Raw genomic sequence first — 13,796 nt, forward strand, 5'->3', positions numbered from 1 at the left:
CCTAAGGGGAGTTGTGAGGAAGGACTGGTTTCCAGTCTCACAAAATGAGAATTTATTTGGTAAAACTGGAAACGAGAAATCTCCAAATTTTCCCTTTTCACCAATTATGGAGAACAGATTACTTTCAGTCATAGGTCTGTTAGACAAAATGAAGTATTTTCTAGCACGTTCCCTTCTGCATCTAGAATCTAAATGCTAGAAATGTTTATATACATATTTTATCTTAAGAAAACTAGATTTATTTAGAAATAATTTAGAAGGTTATAAAAGGAGGTGCTTATTTCCTAAAAGATTTGCCAAAGGAATTCTTGAAAAAGCAAGTTCCATTAGGGCACTTAAAGTAAGTACAACAAGGCCGGGCATGGTGGCTCATGCCTGTAATGCCAGCACTTTGGGAGGCCGAGGTGGGTGGATCACTTAAGGTCGGGAGTTTGAGACCAGCCTGACCAACATGGTGAAACCCCATCTCTACTAAAAATACAAAACTAGCTGAGTGTGGTGGCGCATGCCTGTAATCCAAGCTACTCAGGAGGCTGAGGCAGGGAATTGCTTCAACCCGGGAGGCGGAGGTTGCAGTGGGCCGAGATCATACCATTGCACTCCAGCCTGGACAATAAGAGCAAAACTCCATCTCAAAAAAAAAAAAGGTACAACAAAATGTTTTATGCTTTTATGGATAGCTTCTTGTACATGCTTCTAGCACTTATTCTACAATTAAAATTATGTTTATTTCTCTCATAATTGGACCATGAGCTCTTTGAGGGCAGAAATTATAACTTTTAACCTTTTATCTCTAGTACTTAGTTTAGTACGTGGCACAAAACAAGTCCCCAGTGAAATCTGTGGGATAAATAGTTGCTTTTCTTTGGGAGACAGAATAATAGGCAATTAATTTTCTTTCTACTTTTTGATATTATCCAAAGTTTCTTCGGTGAACATATATTACTTTGAATTTTAGGAATACAAGGCTATTTTATACAAAAGAGAAGTTTCACTCCACAGATTTCCCTTAGCATTAACGTTAGTATAAGCTGGGAAGAAACTGAAACATAGACTGTGACTTTCTCTGTAAATACAAAGTCACAGCCGGGCGCGGTGGCTCACGCCTGTCATCTTAGCACTTTGGGAGGCCGAGTCGGGCAGATCACTTGAGGTCAGGAATTCGAGACCAGCCTGGTCAATATGGCGAAACCCTGTCTGTACCAAAAATATTTAATACAAAATTTAGCCACGTGTGGGGGTGCATGCCTGTGATCCCAACTACTCAGGAGGCTGGGGCATGAGAATTGCTTGAACCTGGGAGGTGGAGGTTGCAGTGAGCTGAGATCACGCCAATCTGGGTGACAGAGAGAGACTCTGTCTCAATAAATACATACATACATACAAAATCACTATTAATAGAGCACCTGCTATGTGCACTGTTCTTATACTTGCAGGAGAAAAAACACTGGTGAGACTCAGTCTACCTTGAAGAAATATGTAATGTAGGAGAGGGTGTAAACAACCAAAGCTACAACATGGCAAGTACAGCATGAGACATGAGAGAGACACAAAGGTCTACAAGTCTACAGGGATTTTCAGGAGATAAGAACAGTATCTGACTGAAAGAATACAGGCTTCAAGGAGATGTTGAAGAATGGCTGGATGTTGGAGATGGCTTTTGAGTGTTTTTTTTTTTTTTTTTGAGACAAGAGTTTCGCTCTTGTTGCCCAGGCTGGAGGACAGTGGCATGATTTTGGCTCACTGCAACCTCTGCCTCCCAGGTTCAAGTGATTCTCCTGCCTCAGCATCCTGAGTAGCTGGGATTACAGGCGCCTGCAACCACGTCCAGCTAATTTTTTGTATTTTTAGTAGAGACAGGGTTTCATCACGTTGGCCAAGCTGGTCTCAAACTCAGGACCTCAGGTGATCTACCCACCTCGACCTCCCAAAGTGCTGGGATTATAGGTGTGAGTCACCGTGCCTGGCTCTTTTTTTTTTTATTCTTTGCTATTATTCATATAAATCATTTGATTTATTTATTTATTTTTGGAGACGGAGTCTTGCTCTGTCGCCCAGGCTGGAGTGCAGTGGCATGATTTCAGGTTACTGCAACCTTCGCCTCCCGGGTTCAAATGATTCTCCTGCCTCAGCCTCCCAAGTAGCTGGGACTACAGGTGTGTGCAACCACACCCGGTTAATTTTTTTGTAGTTTTAATAGAGACGGGGCTTCACCATGTTGGCCAGGTTAGTCTTGAACTCTTGACCTCAGGTGATCCAGCCACCTTGGCCTCCCAAAGTGCTGGGATTACAGGCGTGAGCGACCATGCCTGGCCATACTGAGTGGTTTTAACAGCAGTATTTTGATAAGTGAAGATGGGAAGAGAAGGTATTCCAAACATTCTAGAGTTTAGAAAGCAGTCACAGTAAAAGCATGCTGGCAGGAAACCATGTGGCATTATCTATGTAAGTGGTGAGCTCTAGGTTTTATAAGAGGTTTAGCCCACATTGTGAAGGCTCTTGGATGCCAAGTTCAGGAGTTTCTTTTTAACTTAGTAGGCAAATGGGAACCAATGAAATTTTTTAAGCCAAGAGTAATAAGATAGAGCTGTGCTTTAGGAAATTGTATTTGTGGAACATTTAGAGTGAGAAGAAATAAAAAGTAGGGAATCAAGTAGATGACTATTTCAATATTCTTGCAAGAGATTAGGATCTAGACCAAGGCAATGGCTGTAAGCATGGAAATGAGGAGACAGAAGGAAACACTGGAAAATAGAATCTACAGAATTAAGAAGCTGTCTTGATTAGGGGTGGAGGTACTGGCAGAAAGGTACAGGAGGGATGAAGCAGAAGAGTTAATGATGAGAGTGGATGGAAGAATCATGATACCAAAACACCAGCAAATACAAAGCAAAACCAAGAATAGCTAAAAATAAGGAGGCAAATAAATGGACCATGCTTTTACTTCCCTATCTGTATTTTGATGAATATCACTTAAAATCATCCTTCTATTATGCCAAGAAAGGGTTTTGTACCTGGTTTAGCAATGGGGTGATGGCATCATCACAGCGATCTAAAATAAGGAGCAATGGAGGAACCTCTGTCCGACGGAATTCAAACAGTTCATATTCTTTAGTTATCACTTGCTGTGGGTGAGAGAGAAAGATGGTTTGTGCAACCATTTAGTTACATATAGAAATGATATAAATAGGAAATTAATAAACGCTACATTTAACAATAGTTCTTTGCACCCACATAGATCTTCCATATGAAGGATTCAAAAGTCTCACAAAGTTTAGTAACATACTATTTAAGAGGTTAGGATATGAAACCCTATTTTATAAGTGGTTTAACTGGACCAAAAAAAAGTTAAATAGCCTGTAAGTGTTTCTTGGATTAAACCTAAGAATCTTAGCTCTAATTGCTGCTTTTCGTTTTAAATTACATATACCTACCTCTTTGCTCGGAAACCTACCATACAATCATCTCCTTGGTTGTAAATAAACTATTCCTTTAGTTTCTGAAATATGATAGAGAAATGAATGGCCTTCATGTTTTGGAACCAGGAATAGGTAATGCCATACCTTAACGCACTCTGCAAGTCTCTTTGCTGCCTCTGATGAGAGCTGATAACGAATCATGGGACATTTCTTCAGAGATAAAAGGAGAGCTGTAAGCCCTTGAGTTGTTCTAGATAGCTGGGCTGGATCCCAATTTCGACCCTTTTTGTTAAAAACATATATTCAGAGAAAATATTTGAATTTTCTCTTACAAATAATTAGTATTTGCTGAATTAACTCTTGACTGATAAATTAAACGTTTCCTTCCATACCTGGCAGCAACCCAAAATATTGAGGGAAAACAAATGTGGGTTCACAGCAATGTAATCACCATAAAATTCCTGCAAATAAAGCACCAAGAATAGTCATTCCATAAACTTCAATTGTATCAAGCAGTAATATTTTCATAAGTGATATATGATATAGCCAAACTTTGTGAAATACAGGTGTAAAGAGATACAAAATTGTTCAATTAATAATTGAGTAACAACAGTCAACGTGGGAGAATTAAAATAATTACAAAACAGTAGCAACAATAATAAATCTAACAAATAAAAGTTGTAAAGGTATACACATTATATTTCTGGAGACCTCTATGCATACTTATCAATTAGTAAAAATGAAATACTGCTAATAGGAGATACAATGTTCTACTCAGATAAAAAAGAACTTTGCTGTCCAATGTGTTGTCATGAGAGAGAATATAATTTAAAACAAGTATTCTTTTTATTCATTTATCACCTATCACATCCTTCTGAAAAATTCAAAACTAGTTTATTTGCTGCCTCTGAAAATAATATTCCTCACTTATGTGATAAATATATTCAAGTGTTCATAATAAAACTTCTTTTGAGACAGACCTTTCCTTAATTTTTAGACTCAAATATTTAAAAAGGGCCAACATATGAGATGTGTTACAGGACCAATATGTTTACCTGAACCTCAGCCACAACTTCCTGTTCATCAGCTTCAGCCAATGACTTCACGTCACTCTTGCTGATCACATTACTGAAATCTGAAACACACGAGTTGGGGTTGACTCAAGGGAGATAATTTCTGCTGCAATATATGTAAAAGGGCCTGATGGTTAAAGCCTAATGAATAAGTGACCTTCAAATTGGAATGGGTAGCACAAATATATTTAATCCACAAATTCATAATTTTATATATATATATATATTTTTTTTCTTTTTTTTTTAAAAGGACCGGCCGGGCGTGGTGGCTCACGCCTGTAATCCTAGCACTTTGGGAGGCTGAGGCAGGCAGATCATGAGGTCAGGAGATGGAGACCATCCTGGCTAACACGGTGAAACCCCGTCTCTACTAAAAATACAAAAAAAAAAATTAGCAGGGCGTGGTGGCGGACGCCTGTAGTCCCAGCTACTCAGGAGGCTGAGGCAGGAGAATGGCATGAACCCGGGAGGCAGAGCTTGCAGTGAGCCCAGATCAGGCCACTGCACTCCAGCCTGGGCGATAGAGCAAGACTCCATTGGAGGAACTGGAGAATGAGAATACTAGGGAAGTAAGTCATTTTATTGAAAATAAGGAGAAAGAAGTAAACTTTCATGCTGTCTTTTATATATAAACTGTACTACCAGGTAACCAAATAGATGAAGGAAAATTTTTCTTTGTGAAAATATTCCAGCTCAACAATAACTAACAAATGTTAATGAAAGAATTAGAATATCATCATTTTCCCTAATCCCCAATGAATCAATTGAATGGACCCAGGCATTGAGCATCAGCAGCTGCTAATATCAAAAGAATAAACAGCCAATGAAAGCACACAATATCACCTATAAAGTATTCTTGCCAAGAAGAAATCGAATCTTAACCTAATTAAGGCTCTGTATTCACCTATGAATTTACAGGAACTAGAAGATAGAGGAATATTTTAAACTTCAAGAACATGTTAAACTACCCCCTGGGGATGCAATCAGCAAATCCAGACTGTGGAAAACTTAACAGTTTCTTCAATAAATAAATTGCATGGGGCAGCAGGGGCAAGGGTGGGAGGACCTATACAGAAGATTAAGAAACTTAACATATCAACCAACAGCAATGTGTGAACCTTACTTTGATCCCAATTTTAAAAAACTGTAAAAAAAAAAAAAAGAGAGAGACAATTTTAAATTTGAACGCTGAATGGTTATTTGAAAATAGTACTAAGAGTTCAAGACCAGCCTGGGCAACATCACTTGAACCTGGGAAGCTGAGGTTACAGTGAGCCGAGATCATGCCACTGCACTCTGTCTGGGTGACAGAGGGAGACTGTGTCTCAAAAAAAAAAAAAGAATAAGATTTTTCACTTTTAATCTAGATGTAATAATGGAAATGTGTTTTTTAAAAAATGAGACCTTATCTTTTAGAGATGCATACTGAAATATATGGATAAAATTATATAATGTCTTAGATTTGCTTTAAAATAATATTGGTGGAGGAGCAGGTGACAGTATAGCTAAAACAAGATTGGGTGAGGCTCAATAATTGTTGAAACCAGCTGATAGGTACATTGGAACTTATGATACTATCCTACTTTTGTATGTCTTTAAAAGTTTGGTGCGGTGGCTCACACCTGTAATCCCACCACTTTGGGAGGCCAAGGTGGACAGATCACACATGCAATTACCATATGACTCAGCAGTTGCACTCCTGGGGGTTATTTATCCCAGAGAACGAAGACTTAATGTTCACATAAAAATCTGTACACAGATATTTATAGCAGCTTTATTTGTAATAGTCAAAACTGGAAACAACTCATATGTCCTTCAATGGTGTATAGTTAAACTGTGGTACATTCATACCATGGAATACTACTCAGCAATAAAAAGAAATGAACTATTTTTAAATTAAGAAAACTTTTTTTTTTGCAGTTCCAGCTCAAAGGAGGAATGAACTATTAATACACACAACAGGTGAGGTGTGGTGGCTCATGCCTGTAATCCCAGTACTTTGGGAGGCTGAAGCGGGAGGATCACACAAGGTCAGGAGTTTGAGACCAGCCTGGACAACCAACATGATGAAACCCTGTCTCTACTAAAAAAAAATACAAAAATTAGCTGGGCATGGTGGTGTGCACCTGTAATCCTAGCTACTCGGGAGGCTGAGGTGGGAGAATCGCTTGAACCCGGGAGGTGGAGGTTGCAGTGAGTTGAGATGGTGACACTGCACTCCAGCCTGGGTGACAAAGCAAGACTGCTTCTCAGACAAAAAAACAAAAACACACACACACACACACAACAGCCTGGATGACTCTCCAGAGAATTATGCTGAGTGAAAAAAGCCAGTCCCAAAAGATTATATACTGTATGATTTCATTTATAGAACATTCTTCGAGTGACAAAATATAAAATAGAGAAAATATTAGTGGTTACCAGGGTTAATGAGGGGGTTGGGGTGGGAGAGAAGTCCATATAAGCTAATAAAAGGGCAATAAAAGGGATCCTTATAGAGATGAAAATGTTCTGTATCCTGACTGTATCAGTGTTAACATCTTGGTTGTGATATTGTACTATCATCATGTAAGATACTACACAGGGGGAAGCTGGGTAAAGGGTATCTGGGATCTCTGTATTATTATTTGTTTTTTATTTTAAACTGCACATGAATCTATAATTACTTCAAAATAGAAAGTTTAATTTTAAAAAGAAAACCTATGACTATTAGCCAAAAACAGACAAAAACAAACAAAAATTAAGTTGCCACAGATTAATAAAATTGCCTATTTTTACCTCTTGGGGCGTCGTGCACTGAAAACCCACTGGACAAGCTTTATATAACTTTTCAATTCTACACAGAACTGAATGAAATAAAATATGAGAGAGCTCTTATATATATAGTCTTTTCACAAATGTTAATTTTTTGTATTATTATTCTATTTAAGTAGTATACGCTGAAGAAAGTACGTACGTCTTAGACTGTAGTCTAAACCCTAAAACTCTAATACCTTTAAGTAAGCTTTAAAACTTCTCAAATGCCCTACTTACTGTTAAATCTAGTCCTTGGTTTTGGAAATGTTACCAAATAGACTACACTAACACTATTAACATAAAGATAAATAATGACATCTAGAGGAGAATGGATGTAACTTCTACAGCCAAATGTATTGGATCAAAAAAATCCATGTAAATTGTAGAGCAAACACAAACCTAGTTTATTTCCAGACCTCCCCTACCTAACCCTCACTCCAAGAACGTTGTGCACATAAGAGATCACTACCTGATGATTTATACTTTCAATGCATTAAATATAGTAACAAAGAGAAGTGAAAGGCTTTTATCTGGTATGTAAAGTAAATTTCTGCTTTTCCAGCAAACTCAAGTATTACCTTCCCACTTCAAAAAATAAATCAGCTTCCATGCCTCAATTTTTAAGTGTAAAATAGGGATAAGTATATACTTTTTTTTTTTTGGCAGAGGTGAGATGTGAAATTTGTCTACTTACAACTTTTGACTTACAAAGCATCTTGAAAGGCAAAGTAAAATGTAAAATTTTAATTTAAGCAATCAAAGATGAATGGAAATCACATTTAGCCCTCTGAAACAGAATATTGGTAAAAAGATTTTTTTTTTTTTTTTTTTTTTGAGATGGAGTTTCGTTCTTGTTGCCCAGGCTGGAGTGCAATGGAGCAATCTTGGCTCACTGCAATCTCCGCCTCTCCGGTTCAAGCGATTCTCCTGCCTCAGCCTCCCAAGTAGCTGGGATTACAGGCATGTGCCACCATGCCCAGCTAATTTTGTATTTTTAGTAGAGATGGGGTTTCACCATGTTGGTCAGGCTGGTCTCAAACTCCTGACCTCAGGTGATCTGCCCACCTTGGCCTCCCAAAGTGCTGGGATTACAGGTGTGAGCCACAGCGCCCAGCAGGTCAAAAGATTTTTAATACTTTGGAAGGACATTAAATAAACTAGACTTTTATAGTGACAGATTCAATGAAGTTATTGATGATATGAAGGGCTCAATGAAACACACTAACTGAGATGTTGTTACATGTTTGAAAAAGTGAACTAACATACTTACAAATGAAATATATAGTGTATTTGGGTCTTCGGAGCTCCTGAATCATATAATCCACATTCTCCTAGAAAATGAAGAACAAGCAAACAAAATATGAGGAGAGTTGCTTAAGGAAAAAACTAATAAGCATTCACCCGTTGATTTGTTTATTTACTGCGTCCACTGCATATTGAAGTCTAGGTTAAGTGTGCTTATGTTGGTGGGTAAGGGCTGGAGACAAAACAGATAAATTAAATACAATGATCAGGAATCATATATTATTTAATAATATGTGTATAATATTAAATATTAACCAGGTGCATTTTGGCCAAATTAAGATAAAGAATATAAAGGACACAGATGTTGAAACACAACATAAAATTGATTATAATTCTGCAAACTCATATCAAGCTGCTTGTCTATAAATTGTATTCATTTGCTCAAAATTCTTTTTTTTTTTTTTTTTTTTGAGATTAAGTCTCACTCTGTCACCCAGGCTGGAGTGCAATGGCACAATCTCGGCTTACTGTAACCTCTGTCTCCTGAGTTCAAGCAATTCTCCTGTCTCAGCCTCCCAAGTAGCTGGGATTACAGGTTTGTGCCACCACACCCAGCTAATTTTTTGTAACTGTAGTAGAGACGGGGTTTCACCATGTTGGCCAGGCTGGTCTCGAACTCCTGACCTCAACTGATCCACCCGGCTTGGTCTCCTGAAGTGTTAGGATTACAGGCGTGAGCCACTGTGCCTGGCCTCATCAAAATTCCTATATAGAGCATCAAATGTGTCTATTCCTTTAAAAATTAACATTCAAGAGAAAATATAGTTAATTATATTCACTTTGGCTTTTAATTTATTGGGATGTAAGACTCTGCACAACTACAATGTTTGTGAAGTATTTGCAAGTAGCAGGCTAAGATCTTTTCTATAATTACATTATTTTAAAATAAAGTATGAAAGTTTAAAACAAAAAAGTTGATTTTTATATGGTCAAAATATAAGATTCCAATTACATAAGATTATAATGCAGGTTTTATTGATTTTTGATACTATAACACCTGGTTAAATTTCAATATAAATTGTTCCCTAAACATATTAATTTTTTTAAAAAATCACATTTCTTTACAGAATTAAAAAAATGTAAGCAATGTATACTGCTTATTAATGGGGAAAGGGTTTCAAAAATTGTAATTTAGATTTAAAAATGCATTCAAATTAACTTTATAATATAATCTTAAGGCAAAAAATTTAAATAATAAATCTTTTAAACCTCAATTACTTCCTCGTAATATGCTAGGCAAAAATAACAAAGTGAATTAAAAGATTCCTAAAAGTTCAGACAATGTGGAAAAAGACAAAAGAGAATATATAAAAGAGGAAAAAGAAAAAGGAAAGATTCTTTTTTTAAATTTTTTTAAAATTTTTATTTTATTATTTTTTGAGACGGAGTCTTGCTCTGTCGCCAGGCTGGACTACAGTGGCGTGATCTCAGCTTCCCGCAACCTCCGACTCCCTGGTTCAAGTGATTCTCCTGCCTCAGCCTCCCTAGTAGCTGGTACTACAGGCGCCTGCCACCACGCCTGGCTAATTTTTGTTGTTGTTGTTGTTGTTTGTATTTTTAGCAGAGACGGGGTTTCACCATGTTGGCCAGGATGGTCTCGATCTCCTGACCTCGTGATCTGCCCGCCTTGGCCTCCCAAAGTGCTAGGATTACAGGCATGAGCCACCGCGCCCGGCCAAAAGGAAAGATTCTTAAAAGAGTTCGAGAGACAGTACATAGCAGTGAAAGAGTTTCTCTAATAAAAAACGTTAGGAAATAATGAACTAGATGATCTCTAACGTATCTCTTGAACCAAAATTTCATGACAAGAGCTACAAATATGAAACAATTGGAAACTATTATAACACAGCATGTGTTCATTAATTCAGCAACTGTTTATTGAGTGTCCACTGTGTGACAGGAATTGGAAATATAGGGTGAGGAAAAACAGATATCATATCTGTTTTCATGGAGCTTACTGCTGGTAATCACATAAACCATATAAAAGTTCAAACCGTGACACACAATAGGGAGATAAAGATGGTGTTGTAAATGCATATAAGGGGCAGGTTTGACCTGGTCAGCAAAAACAGGGAAGGGTTACTTGAAGAAGTGAAGTTCTAGGCAGAGGAAGAAGACTATGCAAATGTCCTGTGGCATGACGGAACAAGGGGAATACAGCGGATTGATATATATAGGGTGATTAAGATGCAGAGTACAAAAGGGGAATGGTTCGAAATGAGGCTGGAGAAATGGTAGAAACCAGACCATGCTGCACCTTGAAGGCTACAATTAAGGAGTTTTGCCCTTATCAGAAAAGCAATGAGAAGTCATTCAAGGATTTCAAGCAGGAGTGTCATGATCAAATTTGCATTTTGGAAAGTTCATATGTACAAGCATGATAAAATGCATTAGAGTTGAAGAACATGAATATGAATCAAGAAAGTATAACAGCCAGGCACGGTGGCTCACGCCTGTAATCCCAGCACTTTGGGAGGCCGAGGCTGGCACATCATGAGGTCAGGAGATGGAGACCATCCTGGCTAACACGGTGAAACCCCGTCTCTACTAAAAATACAAAAAAAAAAAAAATTAGCAGGGCGTGGTGGCAGACGCCTGTAGTCCCAGCTACTTGGGAGGCTGAGGCAGGAGAATGGCGTGAACCCGGAAGGCGGAGCTTGCAGTGAGCCGAGATTGCACCACTGCACTCCAGCCTGGGCGACAGAGTGAGACTCCATCTCAAAAAAAAAAAAAAAAAAAAAAAAGTGTAACAAATAAGATTGAAATAGGAAAAGGCTTTTTAAAGGAGAGACTCAAGCTAGATTTAGAAGGTGATGGACAAAAAGTGACAAATGGTCAAAGAACTTTTAATTAGTGGAAGAAAAAAAAACAAACAAGGGAAGAGGAATGAGCATGTAGAATTGCTCATTCCAACAGTAGCCTAGCTGGCTATAGAGGAGAAGCAGACCTAGGACATAGGAAGGCTGGATACATATGGGCAGATCAAACCAACAAAGTAGGGCTTTAATTGCTGGGCTAAATATAGATTTAATCATGGAAGTAACATCAAGCCACCACAGGTTCCTGAGCATAAATGTGAATAAAGTGGTAAAGATTCAAGACACTCATAACTGTATATAAAATTAAGTGTTGATGGTGTTCAATGTGACAGATACGGAGGTTAATCCAGGAATAAAGTAATGTGGGTCTCTGTTAAGAGTAGTTCATTAGTGGCAGTGGGAATGGCTGTGAACCTAAAAGACATCTTGAAGGAAGAACTGGCTGTAAGGGGTCAACTGAAATATGGAAACAAAACAAGAAAAATGAAGGTTATAACACTGATGAACCAGGATAATTATGACGCCACAAATTATGATAATACAAATTTATTTTGCCTTCTTAATGCTTTCAGATCAGAGTGTTCTGCATCTGCCTGGGCAGATGGAAGCTCAGTTTATGCAGTACCTTTGTAGGTCGAAGAAAACAAATTGCCTTCAGGTGTTTCATGATCTCTCGATTTTGAGAATCAATGCGTTCAAAGAGGTACACTTCCTTCTGTAGAATCTCCGATTGTGTGTATACCATACTCACTATGCCAGTCTGTAAAAACAAAGGATTAACTAAAAGTATGCTAGTCTAGAATAATAAAAACAAGTAGCACATCTAACCCTCTTTTTTCATTAATACTTAGCTGGATAACTTAAATAGTAATATACGGAATAACATTTACTGAACATCCAAACAGGTAGGTAACATACAAGAATGAAAAATACGCTCTATCCTTTCAGCTGAAGCTTCAAGGTTAAAAACAAAAAACATGGTCTCTTTGAACAGGAACAATCCATAAGTTTCCAAAAACATTTTTTTCTATCACCTTAAAGAGTTTTGTTTTCTGGTCTGTGGCCAACAAATAACCTGTCATTTCAGCTTGAGCTCCAACAGCTTTAATTTAAAAACACAATGTTGAGTGGAAACAGCAGGCCCATCCCAAAGTCTTCCAAGTGCTCTGACATATTAATGATTTCTTGGCGGAGACATTTAGAAAAGGATTTCTGATTCCAATAAATTGTTCCGGGTAGAAGTAGTCTCTGGGCAGTGGCTGGAGCCATTTAGACTGAAAACCCACCGGGCAAGCTTTATACAAACAACTTTTCAATTCCACACAAACCGACCCTCATTTTCATATCTTTAATTAAATGCTAAGTCCTACAGTGGAATGGGACCAGCTATTGTAAGGTTGAGAGGGTTCCTTCACAAATGCTGAGCAAAAGCAAACTCACCGTCTCTTTATCCATGAGAAGTACTTTCATACCAGGCCCGCTGTCCTCTATCATTTTGGAAATGTACTGCTTCACAGCAAAAACCACATTCATGGCGGCGAATTGACAAGCACCCTACAGCCCCTCCCGCTCGCTTTTCTGGCTAAATTAACCCCCGGTCTGTTGGCCGGGTTTCAGCTGCTTCCTCCCAGCCGGACTTGGGCTTCCGGGAGTCCGGGCAGCCACGGTGCTGGGAGTTGTAGTTCCGCTGGAGTGTACAGGGGACCAAGCCTACCCCGGGGATGGAAAAATTCGGCTGAGACGCCCTGGGCCGCTGCCACGCGCGGGCGCTATTCTCCACCCACCTGCGGCCTGAAGATGCCTGAGGCCCGGACTCTCAGACCCCTATTGCCCTTTGGTCCTGGAGGCCCAGCCGCAGCCTGAAGCCCAAGAGAGTGGAGCCTCGCGAAATGAGGAACCTGGCACAAGGTTTGCTTGGAAGCAGGAAAGACAGAGCGTGGCTACGTGCCCTATTTGCCATTAACGCTTTCTTGCATGGCAGTGAGAGATGAGGGCAAGGGAGGTGGCATAATGCTCCCGGTCACTTGGGACTCGGAGAGACGGCATTTAATAAATCACACGCGGTATTTGCGAAACAGTGGTCGAGATTCGTCTTCCCGGCTTCATTGCGTCATTAATAGGTGGGAACAGTACCCCTGTGTTGAGGCTGCAGAGGCCCGAATTGGTTTTCCCAAGACAGAGGGGCATATGAAATTGAACAAATATTTGTTGAATGAATGAACAAAGGGAACGCCTTTTAGGGATGTTTCTGGGGAAAGGCCTGAGGTTCTCCAGGAGGGTCTGCAGCTAGGGTCGGCCGTGGGGGCGCGCAGCCCGCGGGACCACCGGACCTGCAAGCGTCCCCCTGCCCCGCCCCTGCCTCGGCGCTCTGAGCAATTGGACTC

The 13,796-nt window shown here is 39.2% G+C and overlaps 2 protein-coding genes across 6 annotated transcripts in view; one reads left to right on the forward strand and one right to left on the reverse strand.

Annotated features, from left to right (window-relative positions):
* The window catches only part of VPS45 (vacuolar protein sorting 45 homolog), a 77,763-nt gene extending 64,726 nt beyond the window's left edge, over nucleotides 1-13,037 (reverse strand). For all 5 annotated transcript variants that reach the window (XR_008512422.2, XM_009244888.4, XM_002810293.6 and 2 more), the window contains exons 1-7: nucleotides 12,853-13,037; nucleotides 12,038-12,172; nucleotides 8,559-8,619; nucleotides 4,475-4,554; nucleotides 3,812-3,880; nucleotides 3,564-3,701; nucleotides 3,015-3,125 (exon numbers count right to left, since the gene is read on the reverse strand). Coding sequence is in view for 4 of the 5 variants with exons in the window: in XM_009244888.4 (XP_009243163.1) it covers nucleotides 3,015-3,125; nucleotides 3,564-3,701; nucleotides 3,812-3,880; nucleotides 4,475-4,554; nucleotides 8,559-8,619; nucleotides 12,038-12,172; nucleotides 12,853-12,945 (687 nt within the window). In the remaining variant the exon portion in view is untranslated. The remainder of the gene's footprint in view (nucleotides 1-3,014; nucleotides 3,126-3,563; nucleotides 3,702-3,811; nucleotides 3,881-4,474; nucleotides 4,555-8,558; nucleotides 8,620-12,037; nucleotides 12,173-12,852) is intronic.
* Nucleotides 13,038-13,190: 153 nt separating this feature from the next.
* OTUD7B (OTU deubiquitinase 7B) overlaps nucleotides 13,191-13,796 on the forward strand; it is a 128,735-nt gene continuing 128,129 nt past the window's right edge. The window contains exon 1 of the mRNA XM_063727791.1: nucleotides 13,191-13,320. The gene's annotated coding sequence lies outside the window, so the exon portion shown is untranslated. The remainder of the gene's footprint in view (nucleotides 13,321-13,796) is intronic.

This window comes from Pongo abelii, chromosome 1, assembly GCF_028885655.2.
Source record: "Pongo abelii isolate AG06213 chromosome 1, NHGRI_mPonAbe1-v2.0_pri, whole genome shotgun sequence".
Taxonomy (NCBI): Eukaryota; Metazoa; Chordata; class Mammalia; order Primates; family Hominidae; genus Pongo; species Pongo abelii.